We start from the raw sequence: 27,704 nt of genomic DNA on the forward strand, positions 1-27,704 counted from the left end.
TCGTAAAATTACATTGTAGTCAAATTATGGACTGAAGAACTCGGTTATTTGAGAACAGTAGGCCTACACTCCCCAGTAATGTTGTTGAAGCTGACACCCTGGGATCCTTCAAGAAGCTGCTTGATGAGATTTTGGGATCAATAAGCTACTAACAACCAAACGAGCAAGATGGGCCGAATGGCCTCCTCTCGTTTGTAAACTTTCTTATGTTCTTATGTTCTTATGTTCTTACACAGCGCAGTTCACTCGTATCAAACAAATACCGCGAAATAAGTTTTAGTCACATTTAACACTAGCACCGCCTTAGCTGCTTTTTGAATAGCTTTTGCAATTCAAATTTAAATATCTCTGTGTGTGTGAATAGCTCGTCTGTATCCATTCTTAAGTGTTACTAAATATTTGAATTAAATACCCATACAGTGTTTCAGCTGCAGAATTGTAAAAATGAATAAGTTATAAGCACGCACTTCTTCAACCACCTTTCCCACAGTGTATGCGGCATATTGAAATCAATACAATATAGCCGACAGTTTACTCTGGGCTTTGAAATAAAAGAAAGAACGTATTATAATCCTGTTGAGTGCTTGAAACACTTATGAAAGTCATTCTACACTATATTATTATTATTTACACATTTCTCAGGCAGAATGACTGTGCCACCCTGAGTGTGTACAGGTGTAATTTAAAATTGCTAATTCTAAGCTCTCTGCACAAATCCGTGACCTTCGGGACTGATGCATTTTACAATGCAACAAAGTACTGTGTGGATATACTGGATCAAATGGCATGGCTGTATTCTGTCAAAGGTGGTACTCGCAGGTGGCCTCTGGCTGTTTTTTATAATGTTTTGGACCTGGCAGCCATCAACACTTTGGTTTTGTGCCAGGAGTGCACCGGCTACACAGTCGCTCGGAGGGACTTCATTTTGTAGCTAGCCCTGGAGCTACAGTAGAAACATGTTGATAAGAGACACGAAAGCCGGATGGCAAATGCCCCTCAACCTTCAGCCAGCACAGCGCCCACTGGCACATGGACTAAAAGACAATGTCGGTTGCTAAATTCAATAAAAACAGAACTTTTGATGTCTGCACCCATTGTGAAAAGGTAGTCTGTGGCAAATGCACTGGTACAGTTGAAAACTCTTAACAAACAGAACCTGTGATCTCTGTTTCATTAAAAGCGTTTTCACGTTGCACAAGTTATGTTATTTTAGTTTTATGCTGTTTTTATAACTAGTTATTTGTTTTTATAATTGTATGTGTGCATACAGCTTTCTACACTGTTTACACAGAAGTTTATTTTGTTATTTTTTCATGTTTATGTAAATGTGCTCTTCTAAAAAAAACAAAAAAAAAAGTAATTTTCAATTTAAATACGATGTTTCTGCTCAGAAAATGTTATGTATGATGTTCATAAATAAAAATATTAAGTTGTATCCTATTTGTTTGTTTTTCATTTTCATATCTAAGCCGTTTAAAAATGGAGCCGCATATTTGGCAAGTGCGACGGTTGTATGTAGTCCAAAATCAAGCTGGTTCTAGTGTTAATCATCATTTATATCTCCTTTTATTGTAAATAATACATTTTTAATATCTCAGTATTGGAGAAATAAATGACTTGGTTCCGTAAAGGTAGATGGCTGCATAAAAACACATTAAGCACCTAAACTCTGAAAAAGGTGAATCGCAACAAAGGCCACACACAACACCATTTTTACATTCATTTAAATTAGGAACATGAAATCCTAAAAAACATTTAAAATATATATTTTCATACATACCCAGTTTCCAATGAGCTGCCTTCCTCTACTTCTATTGGAGATCTGGATCGCTGCTCCTCTGTGGGCTCTCTAGTGATTGATTCTGGTGGGTGATTAGTGTAGCATTGTGGGATACACTATACTCTATCATATCATTTGTGTACATTGGCATTAAGTTCAGCTTAGGTCAGTTCGTTGCTGGAGCTCCTTATGAAACCAAGGTGCACCAGAGCTGCTCTGAGCAACAGAGGAAACTGGCCCAATGTAGTATGGAGTGTTCTGTTGAGTCATACTCCAGTGTAATTGAAGCTGTCTGTTCTTGTATTATAATAATTACTGTATTTCTGTCATTGTGTGTTTCATTTTGTTTTTTGTTTTTTTTTAGTAAAACCATGTTTTTTAGCCTCGTTCACAACATGAATTAAAAATACACTCCTCCTACAGTATCATAATCTCTTCTTTCAAAAGCTCTATTATAATTATTAATTTTATGTTCATGTATCTCCAAATGTACTGCACTGATGTAAATATAGTGGTTATCTCACCCAACCCTCCTACATGATTGCACTATAGAAAATAGTTTTTGAGGTCTACTGTACCTTTGCCGAGATCTTGGCAAGTACTTGGTAAGGGCTGCTCGGTCACTCACGTCTCTGATTATCTTTATCATTGAGGGACTGACTTCATATCGTGTTTCTGGAATGGCAACATTTGCAGTCGCCCAAATCTTTCACCTCCATCACTAGATAAGACAACTGTTTTCAACTGGATTTCAGTAGCAGGTCACCTATTATATTTTACAATTAATATTCACCTGTAAAAGTACACTTTTTAGTTATCTTCACATTTGGACATATGCTTTACAGCTGTATTCTATGGGGTGTTGTACTCAAAATAAAATCATTGGTAGGCTATTTCTAATGTGTAAAATATTGTTTGGCAGCAGTAGTTGGAATTTGTAAAGCTATTGCAGAATGCACTGGCTGTGATGAGAGAGTTCCTCATACTAGAAGTAGCATCCGAATATATGGAAATTTGGGCAGCTCCATGAACAATGATGTTGCACTACAGTCAAACCTGTTGAACTTGTATGCCTTTTCAACTTGTTAATTACTCTACCATCAGTTTTAAGGGTGAGTTGATGTATCGATTTATCAGTAATTCTTTCGTTTGACAACTATTGGTAGTCAAGCCTGTGCATTGTTTTTGTATAAAGGGTTAAGCAAAGGAGAGTTTTTTAAATTCATTTTATTTATTTGTTTTTTTAGTTGCTTTTGGATTCTGCAATTATTTTTTGCATTAAGCACAGAGCTGCTCTGCTCCCCTCAGGTCTGTGTTACTGATTCTGCATATGACTGAGCTCACCTTCTCGCCCTAGCCCAGCCCCCCTGTGAGTGTTTACTGATGGAATTCGATCTGTGCAGGAGTCTTCAAAGTAACAGAGCAAGTTAAGGGCATTGTGTAGAATTACAAATGCTGTAGCGACCGAGCTACAATGCCTTCTGATGTTTGGCAGTTGTTTTCTAAAGTAAGACGTCAAGAAAGTAAAGTAATGTTTGTGATACTCCGGTGACACAAATTCTGCGTGACCATTTAATGAGATGGCACCCTACAAAACATCAAACAAAGTCTGCATTTATTCATCTGAACTGCCCCAGATTAAAAATCAAGAAATATAACCAAGATCATTCCAAAAGTTGTCAGAAGTATGAAGCATCCCGGCACCGTCGGTCCCTAGTGAGCTGGCATTCAGTAATGTGGGTGCGTTGTAAGCAAGTGCCAGTCATCGCTTAAATTGAAACAAAATGTGGACACTCATGTTTCTTAACACAATTAAAATATAAGCCATAGACAACACTCTTGTTACTAAACTGCTGTGGACAGTGATATGTTTTGTTTTTTTTCTTCTCTCTCGATTGGTTGTTAAATACTGTAAATTACTGTATGCATAAACAAGTATAAATTGTGTGCGTAGTAATTTTTTACAGCTCCACATGTGTTACTGCGGTTTTTGTATTTATTATTATTTTTATTATTATTATTTATTTACTTTTATATTTTTTTTTTTTTACCCTTTCATAACGTTGATTTTAATCGATGCGTCTGCTTTTTTGGAGAACGATATATCTAGTGAAAAATTTGGCATCGCCCCAGCCTTAATCTGTTTGTAATGTAATTGAACACAGATACACTGCATTAATGGATCTGTTCACCCCGCTCATTGGCTTCATTTATGAAACTCATTTGAGTGCTTAACTTCATTCACTGAGACAATTGCAAATGCAGACACAGATTTACAGTGCTGTTGTACTTGCTCTACTTTTATGGTAGACCACACTTATCTACAGCAGGGTTTGTGTGGTTAGAGAAGTGCTAATCTTCAAACCATTTTCAAGACTTTTTATTCATGAAACTTTAAAATATGTTTAAAGAAAAAGGAAGGGGTATGTGCATTAATACTAATGTAGAGGTAAAGATTAGGGATAGTGAATTTAGTAGTTTGAACTATACATCAATGGTATATTCTCCATCATTGTTCTACAATGTTTTTTGATTAGGCAGTAGCTAAGATGTTTGTTGATTGTTGGCAGTTGCTGCACAGACATCCATTGAAAGTTAATCGGTTTGTGCAAATTTTGGTGTGAATTTCTCAAGGCCCAACTCGTAAGCCATATAAGCTGGCAATTCCATATTGACCCTTTGTTTTCCAGAGGATTACAGCCTTATGCTTTGAGGTATTGGCTTCTGACACATTACACGTAGGGGCCTACATACTGTGATTCCCTTGTGTGATCAAGAAAAAAAAAACTATGCATAGCTGCTGCAGTTGCCACAGTATTAGAAGCAATTTGAGTAAATTGACTTTGACCTATCACTGAAAGTAATACGGCTGCCATATTGATGATGTGCGACTTTAAGTTTCTTCTGAATAAATAAAGTACAGTTTGTTACTTTTCATAGTTCCATTACTGGTGTTGTGCAATGGAAATTAACCCCTACACTCCTGCCATGTTTTAACCTCTAACTATTAATGGCAGGGCACACTCATTCTTTACAGGCTGTATTCTGTGATTCTCTCAAAATAATTTAATTGGTGTCCAGAATAATGTGGTAACGTTTTGTTCGCAAAGACTCCCATTTCTTGTTAATTTTATTTTTACTTCTCATCTCATTAGTTGCCATATTCGAGTTGGAACTGTCAGACCTTGTCTGCAAATTGTGCTGGAGAGGGCAGGAAATGTTATGTTTATTATTTGTAACATTAAATACCATGTCAATATTAATCCTAATTCTGTTTTTGTTTTTCAGGCGTGGGGAAGTCATGTTTATTATTACAGTTCACAGATAAGAGGTTTCAACCAGTCCATGACCTTACTATCGGTAAGAGATTTTAGTTTCTTTTCATGCTTTTAGCAAATGATTTCCACAAGTAAAAGCAACTTCTGAGTTACAAATATGCTTCTGGGCTCAATTTTATGTTTTGTTCCCCAAGCACTTTTACAATGATGAATCACTCACATCACAGTAATCTTAACTTATGTTTTCTTGTTTAGAATATTTTTTTTATGTCCTTCTGTGTCAGTCAGGTGCTCAAACTTGTCTGTAAGTACAGCTGGTGTGTCTACCGGACGCCATAATAGTACAGTACAATATTTCATTTTAGATTTTGAAGTCTCACGTCAAGGTTTCAAGTATATGGAAAACTACAACGCAGTATGGGATTCAATATGTTAGCGTAACATTATTCAGCAGGTTTCATTCGACTTTAGAATTAACAAATTTTGCTTGATATAGGGTGAAGCTTTTGCCCATAGCTGTAATGCACCCCATGTAATCTACTAACTAAAAACACTGGTTTGTTCGTCAGTGTTTTGCTGTCGTGTATATGCAGGTGTATGGAATGAGCGATCAACTTGGCAGAGAAGCATACAATATATAGAGCTACTAATTTTCTATAGTCACAGGAATTAGGTATTTTGGCAACAGAATTTTGCTAAAGTCTGCAGTGTTGTCATTTTTTCTCCTCGCAACTGTTTTTCTAAGGGATTTTTTCTGTTTGTTTTGCACTAGTTAATTCATCATTTGACTTCATTTACGTTTCCCTGCTGAAACTCAGCATGGTGGCTGCACCAACAAAGAAAAAAAAAATCTAATGTTTCAGCAAAAGATAGAGCTAAAAAAAGGATCTGATTGTGTATATGAGGATGGTGGGATACTGTTCTGTAAGTTTTGCTGTCATTTGATTGATCATGTCAGAGTCAGTAATAAAGATTGTATTGCGAGTCGTAAACACGTAGAGAAAAAGAAAGCAAAAAAGATAGCAACAATGGCAAAGCACTGCATTCTACTGTGCTGAAAAACTAAGACATAAGGTACTGCGTCACAGCAGGGCTCTCAACAACATTACTGGGGACTTGGATCCAGACCCTCACAATTCTGTGTGTTAAAAAAAAAAAAAAAAAAGTGCCTCGTATTTTCTGTTCTGAATGCCCCTTTGTCTAAACTTCATTTGTGACCCCTGGTCCTTGTTTCTTTTTTCAGGTCGAAAGTCCCTTGGTTCGACATTGTCAGTACCTTTTTTTTGACATGTCAAAATGTTTGCATTAAATCTGCTTACAAGTGCAGTTGTGCACTACAAAATTGCTGTGGATTCCTTTCAGCCATCCTCCACAGTTTCAATAAAATCTTTTATACTCTATGAAATAGTTTTTGCTCCATTGTATAATTTTGCACATGACTAATGGCCATGATTGCCTTTGTATGGAAGTACTGACAAATTAAGCTTTTATAGGCTATACAGTGAAATATGTTATTTAGCATTTGATTTACACCTTTTACAGTCTACATTACACCATTGGTCCTATAAACAAATGCATTTGTTCTGTGTTTTTGTAAATTAAATAATGAGGACTAAAGTTGTGCTTATCCTCTAATGCAGCTTCATTAATTTTGGTGGTGTTTTAGGAAAATTAGATTATAATATGTAATGTTTTCTGGGGGTGCTCATATGGATGAGCAATTTGATATGTAATTAAGAAGTATACAATTGTGATGTGTTTTTTTTTTTTGTTTGTTTTGTTTTTTCAGGTATAAAATGTAATTCTATACTAAATTTCACCTGAACATTTTATTCAATAGGTGTTGAATTTGGTGCACGGATGATCACTATTGATGGAAAACAGATAAAACTTCAAATTTGGGATACTGTAAGTATAGTTTAACTATTTGTTAAATTTAAACGAGGTGTTTTTGTTTTACCCTTGCTATATAGTGAAGGTACTAGTCCCAATACTACATAAAACAGTAGGTTTTCGGTTGTCGGGGATTGCTGAAACAGTTCGTATATTCCAAGGTTTATTGATAAGCTCTATGTATATTAATGACCGCACTGACATTAGATTTTTTCGTAAAATGTAGAATTTATTCTCGCTGTACCTACATGTAATTTTGACTTGTAAAACATGTGTAGACATACCTACCCATTGTACTCCACTTTGACTTCCTGTAATTGAAAAACATGCCAGACCCTGTATAGTCTAGACCCTGAACAACGAAGGTTAGAGTTGCAGTTCCCAGCATTTTTATACTGGGATATCTCATTAAAAAATGACTAGAATCCTGTGCTTTGTCTTTTTGATAATATCTGACTGGAAAGGGAAAATCTTAATGTCGGATCTGGTCCGACATAGGACTGCAAAGGGTTCAACTGCAATATATGTACATACATACACACACTGCTGTGCAAAAGCCTTAGACACATTCAGAAGTTCAGTTTAGTTTGGGTGAGAAGAAACCAAGGTTGTCATTTAGCGATCTTTAATTCACATTGATCAGAATCTTCAAAAACTTGTGATAACAACTCTAAAGTATACTGTACATGAGCAGCTAATATGAAGGGCTGTAGTAGCTAAATAGCTTTACCCAGTGGTTCATAACGGGGGCGGGGTTGGGGTGGTAGTGTGAGAAGCATCCCAAAAAAAAGTAGTGAAACATTTATTTTTTATTTAAAATGTGACATGACATTCTATAGATGGCGCGGGTTGATTCTACGGTAGTGTAACCCCTCCCCAAAATGTGCAAAATGTCTAAGACTTGCACAGCAGTGTATATAGTTATATATAAAATATCAGTGCTGTGAAGTATTTGCCCCCCTGTCTGATCTTTTTCTGCATTTTTGCATATTTTTGACACAATGTTATGAAATCTTCAACCTAAATCTAATATTAGATAAGAGACCCTGAGTGAACAAATAACACTAAATTTTGATACTTATTTCATTTATTTATAAAAGAAAGTTGTGCAACACCCATTGTCCCATGTGAAAAAGTGATCTTCCCCCTTAGACTCAATAACTGGTTATGCCACCTTTAGCAGCAATAACTACAACCAAACACCTCCTGTAGTTATTGATCTCTCACAGCTCCGAGGAGGAATTTTGGCCCACAACTCGGTGACATTTGTGGGTTTTCAAGCATAAACTGCTCGTTTGAGGTCCTGCCACAACATCTCAATGGGCTTTAGGTCTGGACTTTGACTAGGCCATTCCAAAACTTTAAATTTCTTGTTCTTCAACCATTCTGATGTAGACTTGCTTGTGTGTTTCTGATCATTGTTTTGATGCATGACCCAACTGTGCTTCAGCTTCAGCTCATGGACAGGTGGCCTGACATTCTCCTGTAGAATTCTCTGATACAGAGCAGAATTCATGGTTCCTTCAATGATGACAAGTTGTCAAGGTCCTGATGAAGCAAAGCATCCCCAAATCATGACACAATTGATCATTGGTATGAGGTTCTTACTGCGGAATGCAGTGTTTGGTTTTCACCAGACATAACTGGGCCATGTTGGTCAAAAAGTTCCACTTTTGACTCATCTGTCCATAGAACATTGTTCCAGAACTCATGAGGATCATCCAGGTGCTTTTTGGCAAACTTGAGATGAGCATTCATATTCTTCTTAGTGAGCAGTGGTTTCCGCCTTGCTACTCTACCATGAGTCCCATTTTTGCCCACTATCTTTCTGATGGTGGAGTCATGAACACTGACCTTAGCCGAGAGGAGAGAGGCCTGCAGATCCCTGGATGATGTTCTAGGGTTCTTCTTGACTTCCTGGACAATTTTACGCCTTGCTCTTGGAGAGATTTTGGTAGGGTGGCCACACCTGGGAAAGTTCACTACTGTCCCAAACTTTCTCCATTTGGACAATATGGCTCTGACTGTGGTTTGGTGGAGCCCCAGAGCCTTAGAAATGGCTTTGTAACCCTTTTTAGACTGATAGGCATCAACAAGTTTTTTTCTGGAGGTCGTCAGGAACCTCTTTTGATCATGGCATGATGTGTCTCTAGAACCTGTGTGTTGACAACTTCACTCTGATGGTAAGGGCCAAAGTTAGTCAGATTTATATTGGGCAGGGCTGGCCCAAATCAGGCCTGATTGTTAACCAAAGTATTCAAACAGCTGACCCTAATTATCCATTTAATTGGGTTGAGTTAACTAGGGGGGGGGGGGGGGGGGGGGGGGGGGGCAATAACTTTTTCACACCTGAAGATTGCATGTTTGATTACTTTGCACACTAAACAAATGAAAGAAGCACCAAACTTTGGTGTCATTTTTTCTCTGACTCCCTCTATATACTACTACAACCCACAAAAAGATCTGACCAAATTCAATGTGAAAAATGTTCAAAAATGCATAAAATCAGACAGGGGGCAAATACTTTCACGGCACTGTGTGTGTGTATATATATATATATATATATATATATATATATATATATATATATATATATATATATATATATATATATATATGGGCTGTCACTCGATTGAAATTTTTGATTGGTTAATTTATGGACATTAGTTAGTCATCCGTGCATGTTTTTAATAAAGGTAACAATCTTGTAGTGTCTGTCCTGCATAATAAAATCAATAGAATCTAAAATAACATAAGCCCAATGGGAATTTGGTTGTTTTTAAAAGCGTTTTTATTTCAAAAGTTTATCAAAATATAATTCTCCTTATGAGCAACCTTTTTAATTTTTTTTTTTTTAAATTGTATTTAGTGCTTTTGAGGCTCAAAGCAGGAGACCAAGATGGGATTCAGGGGCTAACGAAACTACTTTATTAATTAAACAGGGTCCATGGTAGGGACAGGACCACACCACAAAACAATAAATACTTCCTTCTGTGTGTCTTCTCTAAACATGCTCACTCTCTCGCTCGCTGTATTACACACATACATACACACACACAGACGCTCTGGCTCTCTGTCAGTCCCCTCACACACAGGAGAGGCACTGATTATCCCTCCCAGCATAGTGAAGTCCATCATTAAGAAGTGGAAGATGAATCATACCACCCAGACACTACCCAGGTCAGGTCGCCCTCCCAGACTATGCATCCGGGCAAGTAGGAAACTGGTTCGAGATGTCACTCTGAAGCCAACAATGACCTTGACAGATCTGCAAAGTTCTGTGTCTGAGATGGGAGTCTGTGTTCACACATCAACAATAAACCGGTCCCTACACAAAGCTGGCCTGTATGGACGGGTGGCAAGAAATGGGCAAATGTCACCATCCTACTGTGTAAAGCTAGTAGAGACCTATCCAAAAAGACTCATAGCAGTAATTGCTGCAAAAGGTGCTGCTACCAAGTACTGATTTAAGGGGCTGAATACTTGCAATCAATACATTTCATTTTGTACATTTTCTTTTCAAGTTTTGCTGACATTTAACCTCCTCCTCATAACAGTGTTCAGTTTAACCACTACAGCTTTGAATAAAAAAAGGTTTGTTTGAAAAAAACTGCATAAATTATTTGTAATTCAATAAAATGTGACATTATTGGTAGGGGGTGCAAACCGCTGTATATTGAACATGAATTCATGAAGAGATATTGTTTACATTTTTTTGAGTAAACGAGTAATAACATTTAGTGCTCATGTAAGTATTATTATTTAGAGTACTCTAACCCACCCCTAGTCCTAAAATTATATAGATAGATAGATCTCATTCACTCATATGTAATCATTCACTCATGTATATAATCATTCACTCATATATATAAAAATAGTTACTTAAATGAACAATTGCTGTCAGTAAGAAAAAAATGTTTGATTTCTTGGAGCAATACAGGCAACTTATCAAGTGGTTACAGTAATAGTTTATAAATATTAGTTTCAAGATACTAACTCCAAAAAATATTTTAATACTAAAAGTTGACCGAAGTACAACCATATAAATCACATCAGTACCGTACTAAAAACAAAGTGAAATCTACATATTGAAAAATAATTCCCTTCCTCTGGGTTGTACTTGTATCTAATTTGAAGTATTTATGTTCATTGTACCAACACATTTAAGTAGGATACAGTTTTTGAATTCTGATATAATTAATGCAGACATAACTAATGTAAGTTTGAATAGAGTTAATGTCATTTATAATACAGAAGATATTTTAATATATGACTGTAAAAAGAAACCTATTGACAAGAGCAGCATAAAAATGACCTCTGGGAAATCCACGGAAAACTGCCTGCCTGCCTCAGGCACAGATCAGTAAGTAGAAGTGACTGCACTTGTACACACATCCACAGGAGAAAGTTATTTTGCGACGCAAATTAAACTAAACTCGCACTCTCTGCAACTGTAGGGTGAAAGCTTTCATTTCAAGAAAGTGGTCTGGCCTTGGTGCTTCACAAAAATGATGCTTTCCTCAGGCCAATCCAGGTACTTTTTCATCTACCTGTAGCAATATGCTTTCAAAGCTGATGATTTTCTACGCATTAAGAAAAATGGTTTATATAAGGTCAGCAAAGGGATTGCTTTTTTTGTTTGTTTTGTTTTAGTACTCAAGCCAGGCACAAGGTAAGCTAGCAGGCCATTTAATTTACAAGTTAACAAAGTTCATGTCAAGAAATCTTCCAAGTCATTACTGTTGTATGTTGATCAAGTGGCAGTTTTAAATTTGTGAATGCAAGGACAGGTATCTTTACCAAAATAATAAACCAAAAAATATTAGTAATATATTATGCATTTCAGATTTTAAACAAATGCTTTTCTGAGTGACTTTTTTAGTACATTATTAATATCTATCAAAAAGGCATGTCACAGAAGCAGTGGCTGTTGGAGTTTTAAAAATGGATCTGTTTTATGGATTATTCATTTGTTATAACTTGTCAAAAAAATAAATAAATAAATAAAGTGAATGATGGCTACTATGCATTATGTAACATGCCAATCTGCATCCTTGGCCTTCCAGCAACCTTTATTGTGGCAGCTGGTGGGCATAAGTGTCATTCATCCTTATAGAATGGGCTTTATTTATTCTAATGTCAACTGCTGCCTGGGGGGTGGGTTATTGAATATAAATGTGGAGGCTCTGGGTTATTTGCTTGCTTTCAGAGGGTCCTTCAGAGTGTAGTTGCTAGGAGTCCATTCTGTGCTGTGATAATGATTCATGTATTGTAAGGCCATTCAGTAAATTGGGTTGTCAAGGATTGCGTGGAAGAGTGGAGAGGTCTTTTTGTGGAAAGTAAATTACATCGCACAACACCAGCCATCACGCCTTACTACCCTTCTTTAGTGTTGGTGAAGAGCATGCATCTGCATTTGTTGAAAGGTTAAATAACAAGGTTTTGTTTTAATTCTAACAAACCATCTGTAGGAAAAACACACTTTAGCTAATGATTTGTTTATTTGTTTTAGTTGTGTTTTTTGGTTTGTGCCTTTCTGCACATTAATTGGTGCGTAATGTGTGTGTGTTTTTTTCTTCTAGGCTGGTCAGGAGTCTTTCCGTTCCATTACTAGGTCTTACTACAGAGGTGCAGCTGGGGCTCTCTTGGTTTATGATATCACAAGGTAAGAAATGGGTTTTTATGTTGCTCTAGGCACTGGATTTATACAGTTAAAATATACAATCTAGAAATATGTACTTTTTAGTTTCTAAATTTAGCTGATAAGTTAATAATAAATATATAGACCGATTTTATAGGTTGAAACTAAATGTATGCCAAATTCATTTTTAAACAGCAGGCTTTTAAAATGGTTTCCTCCTACTTACCCTGTAAGCCATCTTCTGGGCTGGCAAGTAAGAAATTAGTTTTGTTTTTGTAAAATAATCATTGATGCTTTAGAAATTGCTTAAGTACATGTTAACATCTGTTAGTTTGAATATGTAAATGAAGTCTTCAAGATCTAAATAACACAATTCTATTTAACAAAGTACTGGTTAAACTATTTATCTGGAAAAGACGTCACTGGTTTATTTTAAACATTGTGATGGATTTACAAGTTTATCAGTTTTCTGACATCACTTACATTACAGTATCTTGTGAATTTAATTAATTGAAATGAATAAGTAACTTGTGCGCTTGACAAGGTGTTTTTCATCCTCCATCAATGAAGGTCGGATCTCACATGTTTTTTATGCTCCTCAATTGTCTCGCTTGCAGGTGATGTAGTAATGTGTTTTTGTTTTTTTATTTTACTCCTGTGTAATAGAAGGGACACTTTCAACCACTTGACAACCTGGTTAGAAGATGCACGCCAACATTCCAATTCCAACATGGTAATCATGCTTATTGGAAACAAGAGGTAATTTATTTGAGAAAACACTCCCTTTATTTTTAATGGAATTATTTATGAACTTTTTGTGTATTTTAATCGGTTTGATACCCAACTGTGCTAGGCATATTACTGAGTTGGAAAGTGTACCTGACGATATATTTTAACCTGGTGCATTAAAATGAAACTACAGATATTTCTGTTTTTTTTGTCAAATCCAATCAGTTATGGGGATTAAGTTGATTACATCGGATTATGATCTGCAAGGGGATGCTTTTACATGTATTGTATATTATACACTCCTGTACCTAATAAGGTATTTATAACTATAGTTGGTTATATATATATATACTATATTTACATATATCTATATTATATAATTATAGATATATATATATATATATATATATATATATATATATATATTATATATATATATATATATATATATATATATATATATGTGTATATATATATATATATATAATATGTGTGTATATATATGTATATATATATATATATATATATATATATATATATATATATATATATATATATATATATATATATGATATGTGTGTTTTATATAAACGTCCACACAAACTTTTTTGTAAGTTCAGCGCATGTATGCTATTAATTAATTCGAGTATCGGAAGGGGTAGCTAGAGTATAATTGATTTTGTCCAGACACATGAAGAAGGCAAGAAGGTGAAGAAGGAAGAAGGTGAGGCATTTGCCAGAGAACATGGACTTATCTTTATGGAAACTTCTGCTAAAACAGCTTCAAATGTAGAAGAGGTAAATCCATTTCATAAAATGTCCTGGCAAGTACAAATATAGCGTATTACATAAGCAGTACGTGATTTCTGCAATATATAAGCTCACCAAGAACTTAGTGCTGTTCTACATCTGCATGTATAGCTTTTTGTTGGGTGGGTGTGCTATTCCATTTTGTGAATGTAGTTTGTGAGGATTGTCTTTTTGCATTGTACTGACACATCCTTGTTTTCGGACATTTATTTTACTTGCACGTCTTCTAGTTTACAATGACATACAAGGAGCTCAGAACAACACTTGGTCCAGAGAGGAGTGATACACGTGAACTGCTGAGACGCTTCTGTTCTGCTCTATTTGACAATGTTTTATTGTACACAATCAAATATTGACTAATTTAAAACAATGAATATTGAACAACACAATGAACAGTACATAATGCAGGCTTGACAATTTGATAGTTTTTTACATTGTAATGAGCTTCATGTCCCACTAGATGGCAGTATAACTGTAATAAATAAAGCTGCTCATGCTGATGCTGTTGTCAGACATGTAACAAGTCTGAATGGCTCTTAAAACTAAGTGGTAACAGTTCTTGCATTCCACTTTTATATGTATGCGCTATCTGGTGAACCATGGCTTACTAGTATTTATTTATTTTATTATTGGCTAGACCAATTTGCTAATTTTGAAGATATGAGGGAGGGGGGAGGCTTGTGCCAGATCACTTGTGAACTCAACTCAAGTAGTTGTTCAAGTGCGACTGGAGTTGCGATGGTGTTCAGGAAACACTGCAGTGTGCAAATGTTACACTTATGATGCTGCTTAAATTTAAAGTTGTTTTGGGGAAATGGGCCCCAGGTTGCGATATTTGAAGTTGGACTTGAGGAAACTATGCAAGTCGGACGTACTCAAACTTGGGTAGGGGTTTGTATTCTAAAATGATCATCTTTGCCAAACATTGTGTGTTAGAGTACATATGCGCCAAGCACTACAAAGAGAAAGGATAGGGGTGTTAATATAAATGTTTAAATAAGAACAAATCTGTATCTCATTTATTTTTTTTATTTATTTATTTATTTATTTATTTATAATCAGTCAATCAATTTTTATTTTATATAGCGCCTTTCATAGTGGACCGCCATCATAAAGCACTACAAGATGCAGTAACAAGAAAATCCATAATACTTTAGAGAAATGCATAATACATGCTACACAGTAAACAAAAAAAATAATGCATAATACATTAAATACAGTGGAAAGTGCATAGTACGTGGAAGTAGTATAATACATAAAATAGTAGCAGCAACACAGCACGAAATAGCAGATATCAGGCTTAAAGAGCATGGAAAGCAAGAGAGAACAAATGGGTCTTGAGAGTTGATTTAAAGCAAGCGACGGTTGGAGCATCACACACCAAAGAGTTCCAAAGAGTTGGAGCCATGAAGCTAAACGAGAATTCTCCAAGTGTGATGCACTTTTGCTTAGGAATAACAAGCAGGCCAGAGTCAGAGGACCTTAGCTTCTGGGCAGGGACATAGCAGGTCAGCAGGTTGAGGAAGTGCTCGGGACCTGTGTGATGAAGGGCATTGTAGGTGAGCGTCCTGTATCGTCTGTATCGTCCAAATCTCTCGTTACGAGCCTCACTACTTACGTAACATCCACTGGACTGCTCAACACTTATTCAGGGGCCTGTGTGATGAGGGCAGTAGGTGAGAGTTTTGAAAATAATCCTGAACTTGACAGGTAGCCAGTGCCGCTGGGCAAGACTGGGGGTGATGTGATCACATTTTTTTACGTCTGGTAAGGATCCTGGCAGCGACATTCTGAACTAGCTGCAGTCTGTTTATGTTGTGTGCCGGGAGACCACCATATATAGAGTTGCAGTAGTCGAGTCGAGAGGAGACAAATGAATAACAAAGTATCTCTGCATCCGGGAGGGAAAGGTAGGGACATTGGAGATATTTCGAAGATGGTAGAAGGAAGATTTGACCACGGAGGAGATGTGGACATCAAAGGAGAGGCTGCTGTCAAGAAGTACACCAAGGCTTTATACTATGAGGGAAGGCAGCAGCAGACAGCTTCCGAGGTTCAGGGCAGATATATTGAGATTCTTAAGTTGAGTTTTAGATCCTACTAGAAGGAGTTCAGATTTGTTAGTGTTTAGCTGAAGAAAATTAGCAGACATCCAGGCCTCGATGTCGTCAATGCAAGCAGAGAGTCGAACCATGGCAGAGGGGCTTCCAGTGTTGAGTTTTAAGTAGAGCTGGGTGTTGTCAGCATAGGAGTGAAACATAAGTCTGTGTTGGCAAATGAGGTGACCCAAGGGAAGAATTTAGATAGTGAAGAGAAGGGGCCCAAGAACAGATCCTTGGGGAACACCACAAGTGACTGGGTTTGCAACACCACTGCATCCAGCATAGACAAGAGACTGCATGTCTGGATAAGTAAGAGGACATCCAGGAGAGACAGGTTCCAGAGATTGCAAAGGTGGTCAAGAAGAATGCCATGATCTATGGTGTCAAAGGCGGCTTTTAGGTCAAGGAAGACAAGCACAGAGGGAGCATCAGCATTGATTCACATTCACAATCCAGAGCAGAGCAGTTTCAGTACTGTGATGTGGCCGGAAACCAGACTGGAGAGATTCAAGCAAATTGTTATAATGTTCTTGAAGCTGACACCCTCTAATGTTGTTGAAGCTGACATCCTGGGATCCTTCAAGAAGCTGCTTGATGAGATTCTTGGATCAGTAAGCTACTAACAACCAAACGAATGGCCTCCTCTCGTTTGTGAACTTTCTTATGTTCTTAGCTGACTGGCTACAGCCCTTTCGAGAGTTTTGGAGCGATAAGGGAGTTTGGAAATGGGACGTAAATTAGGTAAGTCAGCCGGGTCAAGGGAGGGTTTTTTGAGTACCGGCGTAACTCTGGAAAGCTTGAGGGCATCAGGAACTGTGCAGAGTCCAGGGACAGGTTAAGGGTGTGCATAATGGAGGGAGCAAGATCAGAAGCGCAGACAGACAAGGTTAGTCGGCCAGGGGTCTAGGGGGCACGTGGCAGTAGTTGATTTCAACAGTAAGTCAGAGACATCACCAATGGAGAGAGGAGCGAAGGAGGAGAGGGCAGGAGGTCAACCGGAGGAGCATCACGGTGGTCAAGTAGTAAACTGGGTTTGTGGTGGGAGAGCATAGAATAGATGTTGTCGATTTTTGTTCCGAAAGAAAGGAGAAATCATGACAGGTAAAAGAGGAGGATGATTGGGAGATGGATCTGTCGGTGGCTCGATGTAGGATTTGGTCAGTGGTCTTAAAGAGAACATTAGGTTTACAGTATCCCATAGTTAAGATTTCAGAGAAGTATTTCACCTTGGCCGTGGTATGCACACACCTGTAGCTCGCGAGGTGGTTGGTCTAGATCTCTCTGAATCGTTAGTCCAGACGACCTCCACTTGCGTGCAAACTTGCGGCAGGCAGACTTAAGCAATCGAAGGGTATACCTAGGGCAGTTTTGATCTATCTTGAAGGTTCTGGTTGTAATCGGGGCAACAGTGTCGATAAGAGTAAGGGTGGCTTCATAGAGGGTCACCGCATTATCAACTGAGGACGGGAGAGTACCAGTTAGAGGGGATGCAGAGACACATTCTGAGAAAAGAAGCAGGAGATTAATATTAGCAGTGATTAAGAAATGGTCAGAGAGATCTGAGACAGAGAGATTGGAGATATCAAGGCTCCTGATGATGAGCAGATCCAGAGTGTGTCCTCGGGTCTGAGTGGGTACGTTGACAGATTGAGAGAGCCCAAGACAGTCTAGAAGCGTGTTGCAGTCGGTCACTAGGGGGGAGTAAGGCAAGTCAACATGAATGTTGAAGTCACCTAGAAGTAGGATTTTGTCAGTAGAAGTGCAGACGAGGGAAGAGGAATTCTGAAAATTCTGCAATAAAAGCAGAGTTGCTCTTAGGTGGACGTTAGACAACAACAATGGTAAGGGACATGGGAGAGGGGAGCTTGATTGTGAGATGCTCAAATGAAGAAAAGGCAGGCAAAGAAAGAACTGAGGAAGCGAGCCCAGAATTTGCATTAACAGCAGTGCCCCCGCCTCTGCCAGTGAGGTGAGGTTTCAGAGGGAATAGCCCTAGGGTGGCTAGATCCAGTGAGTGCATGTCATTTACAGAGTGCTAGTCAGCATGACAATTGAAAAAGGAGATTTTCAAGTTTGTAGCAGGCAGCGTAGGGGGAAAAGGAGTTAGTAAGGGTATGTGCAGCAGGTACTTACCGGTGTTCATTCTGGGAGTGGAGAACGAGTGAGCCTGCTTTGTCCAGGAGATGTTAGGTGTCAAGGTAGGAATGAGGCCTCCAGTAGCCATTGGGATGGATTTGGAAAAGGTCCTCACTCAGACTGCCATAGCTCAGACTGCTCTTGGACTTGTGGCCCTTAGACTGGCTGGCGCTTAGAACGGCTGGCATTCTAAGACACTGACTGCCAAGTTATACTGTCCTGTAGGCCTGGAGCCGTATACTTAACACTAAATTTGCAACAACCTCACAATTCAACACGCCCCCAACACAGTTTTTTATAATGTAATTAAATTACATTATAAAATATAAAAATGTACTACAATGCAGAATACCTTGGGAATACCTAAGGAATTGTCTCGGAAGTTTACTTTAAGAAATACACAAGTGTTTCGGTTAACTTAACGCAAATTCCCTACTAATACATGTATTAAAGATGTTTGAAGTGACCGCTCCAATTAGAAGAATACCAATATAAAGATGGGATCTTCCGCCTGGGGTTATTTTACAAAACCCATATGAAACATCATTACACTGTATTTTATACTATGTAGTAATGTTAAATATTAAACTAGACCTCACTGTTTTTATTTCATAAAGATATGGTGATCAGTTTACCATCTCCCATATGATGGTGTTTGTGAGTTTACTGATCTTTCACTGTGAGGCCTCACAATGACACACGGAGAGTCAAGTTTCAAAAAGAAAAAGTGCACAAAACAAAAGCATACTGTCCTTTTAAAACACACTATTTACAAAGTGACAGGTCCTAAGAGGAGAGTAATTATGAGTCCTGGTCCTTTTTAAATACCACAGCCATATGTTTGACTAGTCCTTGACAACCGAAAGGCAGGAAACGGCTTTGGTTCGTCTGATGAAGAAACACACATAAAGGTTAAGGCTTTTGTCCAGCACTGGTACACTGTCTCTCTGTCCCAGGAACACAGTCTTGACTGGTGGAGAGGCTGACACTTTTCTACACCTTGGCTCTGCCATGTACCCGATTTACCTGGGCTTGGAACTAGGTGTACCTCGTTCCCCTCCACCAGCCTTCTAGCAGGCCGACTCTTGCAGAATGTTAACCCTGTAGTCGCCAGTGCTTTTTGGATGGACAGGTTCCCCATGTTCCCTCTGTTGCTGGGAGGTGGGCTTTTCAGTGCAGGGAAGCCATCTGCCTTGTCACAGTGCACTAACAAGATGCAACATTACCTGACTTCACAATGTAAAGTTTTACAAACTAAAGTGTGTGCTAGTAAATTTGTTTTGTGCTTGTTTTAAAGGTGTTCCACATAACTCAGTTGTAACCGCCCTTTGGATGATTAATGGATTGGGGAGTATGCTAAAGTCTGTGTGTTTTACGTTCGATCATAATTAAGATGTATTCCATAATATAAAGCAAAGGTTTGTTACTTAAACCAGTTAAGTACTTGTTTATTGAAAACAATAATGCTGTGCTGTTTAATGAGCTGGTGTATGTGTGAACAACTGAGTGTTCCCTGGAGAAAATTCCAGCCTTGCTGGAATATGAAATGTACTGCAGTAGGGTTATACCAACTTGGTTTAAATAGCTTGTTTGGTAGGGAATCCCTCTTTTGTGTGTGTTAACACTTCAGCCTGAAAGAAGAATGAATCAATTGAGCATTGGCTGAGAGCCAGTTTCACATACTTAAAACCTGAAACTGTTTGAAAATGTGTTCATTTCTAGAAGAGCCTTGAACACCGTTCGTGATTAATTCATCTCATTAGTTTGCTGTGAATCTTCCTGACCCTGTATGATGTTTCGATCTCCCACTTGGAGTGTATGCATATTCATATCTTCCTGCACCTGCCGCAGTTGTTCAAGTCTCCTTCACTGACTGCGCACTGTTCTTGGTGCAGTAATTGAGCTGCAGTAGATTGATTACTCTAGGGAGCTGTAAGGCCTTTATAGGTGAAAACATATCAGTCCTGTTAATTAGGAAACAAAGCTCTGGTGGCAAGTTCAGCAGTTAAATGCTTTCAGGGTAGGGCTGAGAAGAAGCCCCATTTATTTTTCTTGATGAACTGCACTGTTTCTTCCATTGGAGTCAGTAAGAATAAGCACAAGAGCTTGGGGAAAAGAGGCTATATGATATATATATATATTAGTATATATAATATATATATATATAATATATATATACATTGTGTCATCCCTCAGTAGGCTCAAGGCAGAAAATACTAGTCTATTGCTGTACAATCATTTTTAGTGTATTTTCTTTTTCAAATGGTATCCCAATTAATAAATAGAAAGTATGTTGTAAGATGTAAAAGCATTTTGTTTTTTAATACTGTATAATGCATTATGTTTAACCTAATTCAGCTGTTACCATACCAAGCTGTACTGGAATTATTTTTCAAGCTAATTTCTCAGGTGATGAAACTGTGACTTTAAGCATTCAAGATGAGCTGTCAACGCAGTTTCTGTTTGGTAGCTGTTCATGCGGTGTTACCACATAAACTTGCAGTAGGAAGTTGGCATGACTGGTCAAACAACTGTCTTACTGTGTTGAAAATAATATGGAGTAGTTCAGAAGTTTACACTTTTTTCCTGTTCTTGCTGTATGGCTTGTTCTGTCTTTTGATATTTGATAATAATAATCTTTACTCTTTCCATTTTAGGCATTTATTAACACAGCCAAGGAGATTTATGAGAAGATTCAAGAAGGTGTCTTTGACATTAATAACGAGGTATGATTTCTTAATAGTTGCCTGTTTTAAGTATCTCAGTGTGGTGCAGAGCCTCCTAAATTGCATTAGGGACCTGTGCTTTACGTCTTTTTGATGATGTCGGACTTGGTCCGACACAGGACTGCAAAGGGTTAATATTCATAAAGATACTTCTAACCACTAAAGTGGATTCGGCCTGGATGTTAGGTCAACAGTCATTGGCATTGGGTGAAACTGTAAAATGCCCTTGTCAAAAGCACTGGAAATGTATACCACTGTCTTTCTGTAGATATACAGTAGCTATGTAAGTTTAAAAAGAAATATCAAGGTCGGCACAGTTAGATGTGTTTTTGTTCATATCTACATTTTGGGAAGCCTATGATAATATGAGAGGGAGAGAGAGAATAAATATATAATTAGGGATTACATAGGGTATTCGGTTTACTCAGTTCTTGATATTACCCAAATCCGTTTTCCAAGTCTCAGTTTTCCACGTGACCTGTTGTAGCAGAGCCACTCGACTTGGCCGGCTAGACCTGTGGTTTTCAACCTGTGGTACGCCACTGATACACCCCGACAGTTCTTTAGACAATATGATTCCTCAAAACACAATGCTCTGTCAATCGCACCATCGTGTATCAATCTGTTTGTTCCACTGAAACGCAAAGAAATGAGAAATTAAAATGCAGAGCTCCAGACTGCCATTGAAATGGTTAGAAATGTAAAAACAACAAAAAAACATTTTGACAGCTTTCAGGAGTTAGGCACAAAAATGCCTCGTCTCCGTTTTAAAAAGCAAGTGTGTATTTACAAATGAGAGATGATGTCACTCAGTCAGATAAAAATATATATATATATATATATACACACACACACACACACACACACACAGTGCCTTGCAAAAGTATTCAGACCCCTGACTAATTCTCTCATATTACCGAATTACAGATGGTACATTGAAATTTCGTTCTGTTTGATATTTTATTTTTAAACACAAACGCAGAATCAATTATTGTAAGGTGTGTGGCAGAGCAAAGCTCTGCCCTTTTTAAATTGGCAGGGATGGGGTTAATTTCCCCTACCTGCCTGGGTTTATTATGTTCAGGTGGCTGGGGTTGATTAGTTGATTAGGTTAATTAACGATCAATCAGCACCCAGCCACCTAACATAAAAGGAGGCCTCTGCTTCCCATTGAGGAGGAGGGAGCTGAGGAAGCAGGTTGGTGTTTGTGGTTTTTGTGAATTCTACATCCAGTGAAAGCATTGCCTAGCCTGGAAACCTTTATTTTTGTAAGTTTGTTTTTGGTATTTTTTTGTGTGTTTTAAATCCCTCTATTTTGTCCTTGTGCACTTTTATTTTGTGTTTATTTATAATAAAAGTATATTTGTTTAAAAAAAAAAAAAAAAAAAAAAAACTGCTGAGCCTCTAGGTGGTGCTATCCCACTGCTAACACCAAATGTGGCAGGCTGGTGAGTGGATAGAGGCCCAGAGACAGACTGCAGTTCAAACAAATACTAATTTTGTTATAAATAACACAAAATAAAAGTGCACAAGGGCAAAATAAAGGGATTTAAACACAAAACAAACCAATACAAAAAACTTACAAAAATAAAGGTTTCCAGGCTGGGCAATGCCTTTACTGGATGTAGAATTCACAAATCACAAAAACCACAAACACCAGCCTGCTTCCTCAGCTCCCTCCTCCTCAATGGGAAGCAGAGGCCTCCTTTTATGTCAGGTGGCTGGGTGCTGATTAATCGTTAATTAACCTAATCAACTAATCAACCCCAGCCACCTGAACATAATAAACCCAGGCAGGTAGGGGAAATTAACCCTATCCCTGCCAATTTAAAAAGGGCAGAGCTTTGCTCTGCCACAGGTGACATTGGTTTTATGTTGGGAAATATTTTTAAGAAAAATAAAAAACTGAAATGTCTTGCTTGCATAAGTATTCAACCCCCACACATTAATATCTGGATGTGCCACCTTTCGCTGCAATAACAGCTTCAAGTCTTTTGGGGTAGGTATGTACCAGCTTTGCACAGTGTTGGAGTGATTTTGGCCCAGTGTTTTAAAATAAAATATCGAACAGAACAAAATTTCAATGTACCATTTGTAATTCGGTAATATGAGAGAATTGGTCAGGGGTCTGAATACTTTTGCAAGGCACTGTGTGTGTGTGTGTATATATATATGAAAGTCTCGACGGCAATGCAAGCATTCAAATTTCTTTCAGCTAAACTATATTTAAATGGATTTTTATTGATTTTTTTAAAAAAAGGACATAGTTGTAAAACAAACGTGTGTCGACACTGTCGATGCAGCAAAAAGAGCAAGAATTAAACTAAACAAACAAGGATGTGAAAAAGTTACCGTATCAAGCTGAAAAAAAGTACTATAACAGGGTCAGCTGTTGAACAATGTTTATTTCTCAAACTGACCATTTAAAAAAAAAATTGAAAGCAGAACACACAGAAAAGCATGCTGTCAGCTGGCTTGCAATTCCCTTCCCTTCTCCCCTGCTCCAGGCATGATGTGCAATGTCCTTCAGACTTGATTATTTTGACCTACAGCCACAAACACATGTATTAGTTTGTAGTGCTTTTATGGGCATAAACTGTGTAATTAACCCTTTCCAGGAATCTGGTAATCCGGTTCATGGAAGGCCTAGAACCCACTCGAACTGAATTAAGGAATTGATGGAATATTATTATATATTATATCCATCTATATATAATATATATATATATATATATTATATATTATATGTATTATATATATATATATATATATATATATATATATATATATATTATATATATATTTAATATTTTATATATTTTTTTTTATTTTAATAAAAAGTATATATATAATATAATTTTAAAAAATTAATAAATAAAATAATTTCACCAGGTAGTGTGTCTTCAGTATGTTAAAGTAGAAGAATACTAAACAATTTCAGTCTCCCAGATGTTTGAATGGCAGCATGCCAAGCCTACTTCCTGATGTCTCAAAAGGTTTCTACCAGCTTGGGGAGGTGAAACCCAGGGAGCTACTGGGCATGTTTTTATTTAAAAGAAAAAAAAATCAAGGCTCAGTCAAAACCACATCAGCTGATGTCAATATAGCAGTAATGCCAGAAACCCCAAGGCTACTGGAACCCCTGCCAAACACTGTAAATCTGAGATTGACTGTGACGCAGAGTTTCCTTAAGAGCTTCATTTCAGAAACTACTGTATTACTTTCCCAAACCGCTGTATTTTAGATGAAATCCACTCGAGGGAGCAAGACTTGGGATATATGTGTGTGTTTGATGAATGAAAAGGCTGCACTGTGTGCGAGTTCTTGGCAAGCTGCCATGTCATTGGGGATTGCTGAAATTATTTATGACTCATATGGCATATAAAATTAATTTGTGCCTGTAGAGATCAGGGTTGGCCTCCTGTAATTTTTCTTGTATATGAATGATTGAAAATTATTATTTTCACTTTCTGTAATTGTAATCTTTTTTTTTGTGTTATTTTAAAGAGGGATTTGTAACAATTAAGGATTCCATCTATTTCCTGTGCCCATCATCACCAGCCAAGTGCCTTTATTGCACCCAGTAAAGTGGGTTCTACATGGTTCTCAAGATTTAATTTTAATGTGCTTTTACAGACTTTAATGTATGTTAATTTATTTTTTTTTTAACCAAAATTCCACTATTTAATTTACTTCCAGGCAAATGGAATTAAGATCGGACCCCAGCACGCTGCCACCAATGCAACTCTTGCAGGCAACCAGGGAGGACAACAGGCAGGTGGAGGCTGTTGCTGAGGCCACATAACTGTATTTGACTGGTTGGGCCTACTAACCTTTTCTTAACCTTCCCACTCCAGCCCAACCTGCAAAATCGACTCATTTACTAGATTGCTGTTTGTCAAGAGAGAAGCCCAAGTCTTTCATAATCCCTGTAAAACTTTGAAGTCTGTCCAGGCTCCAGTAGAAATGGTTAAAATTCACTTAAACAAGATTTTGAGAATTGTAATCATCCTATTTCCAGGTTAATTGTTTTTTTTGTTTTTGTTTTTTTTTTGAGGGGGGGGGGGGGGTGGGGTTAAGTGTTTGTTTTGTTTATTGTGCTCTTTTGACTTCAAACTGAATTGTACTAAACACTACAAAGTCATCTTTAGTATTTTAATCAGTTTGTGTGGTTAAATTCCCCAACAACTATGAAGCTTACCTGAAGCTTAATATAAGTGTGTTAAGAGTTGTCAGTCATTTGATGAAGACGAAAAAGAAAGGACTGTTTTAATTCTGTATTTATCATTCACTTTCTGTATATATAGTTATAACTACATGTGTTGGTGTATACCTACCAAGTTAGAATTCTTTATTGAATTTGCTTACATTCTATACTGTACAATTAGAGCTTGAAACTGCAACAGTATTGCTATAGTCCAAACCTGCTTTGACATCATTTTAATCCTGTTTGACTTTTTTTTTTTCTTTTTGGTCCCTCTATTTACCTTTTCCTTAATTCTCCAGTAAACCCCTAAAACTGCTCCTTAGTGATATTGGCTCAATATTGTTTATCTATTTTAATGCCAAATGTTGTGTTTTCTGAAATATTTAACCACCTCTTCTCCAGAAACGGATCACCTCCTCTTCAGAAATGGATCAGCTGTTTGCCTTAAAAAACAAAAAAACACACACACACACACACACATCTCTATAGTGGTACAACAAAAGAGCAAAGTATAATGAGTTTCATAATGTGGATACTTTAATTATTTTGTTTATATATAAAATTTGCTGGTTTGCACTGGTTTTATTTGTCAGTTAATTTCAGTGCAGATCAATTCTAACTTTAGAAGTCTGAGTGCTTGTGTAAAGATTTGCTTTTATTGGCAGTCTGTTCTGTTTTGTAGGTATATGGTGAACATCTTGTCTATTCTGAAAGGGGTGTGGTAAAAGCTGAAACTGGAGTATCTTTGTGACCCTCAACTTTATTACGTGTGTTGGTTCTTCTTAAAATGAAATGTTACAACAATGAAAAATAAATTCCTGTGGTTAAACGGATTGTAAACTGATACATATTCATTTTGATGTCTGTGAAAATGAAAAATGGTGGTATATATTTTTTGTATACTGTAAGAAGAAAAAAAGCACATTTCCAAGAGAAACTAGTCTTTTTTTTTTTTTTTTTTTTTTGCCTCCAGTGTAGTGATTGTTATCCAGACATCTGTAAAACTCCATTTTCATTGTGTCATCATAGATTAAGATGTAAAAGTAATGTAAGTGTTTAAATGTGTTTTTAAGCATGATTGGTGTTACTAGATCATACTTTTAAACTCAAATAGCCGACCTATATTGTTGTAATGTACGCATTTAGATAATATGTATGTAGGATTAATTTCATTTGGTTTCAGCTGTTTTAAAACAGCCTTGGCCTCGCTGAAAATTGCATTTGCCGAAAGTAAAATGATCTGGTGATTCTGGCTTTAATCCAAGTCCCTAAACTGTTTTGGCTGCTTGAAGGAAAAAGATTGCCAGACCACTTGGATATGATAACATCTGTAATAAGAATTGAAAGGAGTGATGTCACAATTTCATTTTCAGTAGTAAGATGCATTTTTTGTTCTGTTTTCTATGAATGATCAAGGGGTATTATCCTTGATAAAGAGCCAAGATGCCTTAAACCAATTACACCTTGTTCACTGTAACGTCATACTTGATTATATTTCTTGATATTGAGTACTAATTTAATTAAAATCCTCTTGGGGGTGAGTGTTGTTGATTAAGATTCCAATTCTTGTTAATTTTATGTTGCTCCAAGTAATTGCATTAGAAGGAAGTCTTGCAAACATTGAACTCATGGAAACACTTCCTGCAATACTATTCATTCCCTTGTTTCCATGCGCCTGACCAAAAGTGGATCAAAACAGTGTAAGATGTGGATCTGAAACAAAAATAAATGGGTTTCAACATACCAAACTGATTAGGTTTGGTAAACTTGAAATGCAGCTGGACTTTTGTCACAGTTTTGTGTCTTATTGTCTCTGGAAACAAGGCATATGGAAAGGACTTTTTGATGTCAAATTTGTTTCAAATATAGTACTGGAAAAGGAAAACAATGATAAAATAAGCGCAATGCTTGTACTTGCTCATGTTATGTGAACACATTTTCACATCATTTTTAAATCCCAATAGAGTGTTGTACTTCCTGATGAAGGTGTTTGCCTCAGGAACTTTAGTCTTGCATAGGCATAAATGTCCAGGTATGTCGTTTTTAACTTTCTGCTGAAATAAAATTGTATCACCATCCTTTTAAATTTATTTTAGTGATTTGGAGTAATAGTGCTTAAATTATATTGTTGTGGTGAAATACAGTACACACAGGCTTATTTATAATATCTAGGCCAAATGGTTTGGGGCATTTCATCTTCACTGCTGTTTAATAGCTGGTTTCACATACCCCAATTTATCACTAATCTTGAACTAATGTTATTTTAGCAAAGTAGGCCAAGATTAGTGCTAATCTGGGTCTGTGAAATCAACCATGAGTGTAATTTTTTAACAAGTGTTTTTGAAAGTTTTAAAGTAGCTAAGTTGGTTTTCTAGTAGGTTCTGGGTGGGAGGATAATGGGA

General features: G+C 37.1%; 1 protein-coding gene across 1 annotated transcript in view; it reads left to right on the plus strand.

The window, feature by feature from the left end:
- The window catches only part of LOC121313452 (ras-related protein Rab-2A-like), a 36,195-nt gene extending 8,817 nt beyond the window's left edge, over positions 1 to 27,378 (plus strand). Inside the window, exons 2-8 of the mRNA XM_041245985.1 lie at positions 5,069 to 5,140; positions 6,899 to 6,966; positions 12,534 to 12,616; positions 13,259 to 13,351; positions 13,990 to 14,119; positions 21,027 to 21,095; positions 24,795 to 27,378. Of these exons, the coding sequence (XP_041101919.1) occupies positions 5,069 to 5,140; positions 6,899 to 6,966; positions 12,534 to 12,616; positions 13,259 to 13,351; positions 13,990 to 14,119; positions 21,027 to 21,095; positions 24,795 to 24,890 (611 nt within the window). The 3' untranslated portion in view covers positions 24,891 to 27,378. The remainder of the gene's footprint in view (positions 1 to 5,068; positions 5,141 to 6,898; positions 6,967 to 12,533; positions 12,617 to 13,258; positions 13,352 to 13,989; positions 14,120 to 21,026; positions 21,096 to 24,794) is intronic.
- Positions 27,379 to 27,704: the final 326 nt, after the last annotated feature.

The sequence above is a fragment of the Polyodon spathula genome, chromosome 3 (assembly GCF_017654505.1).
Source record: "Polyodon spathula isolate WHYD16114869_AA chromosome 3, ASM1765450v1, whole genome shotgun sequence".
Taxonomy (NCBI): Eukaryota; Metazoa; Chordata; class Actinopteri; order Acipenseriformes; family Polyodontidae; genus Polyodon; species Polyodon spathula.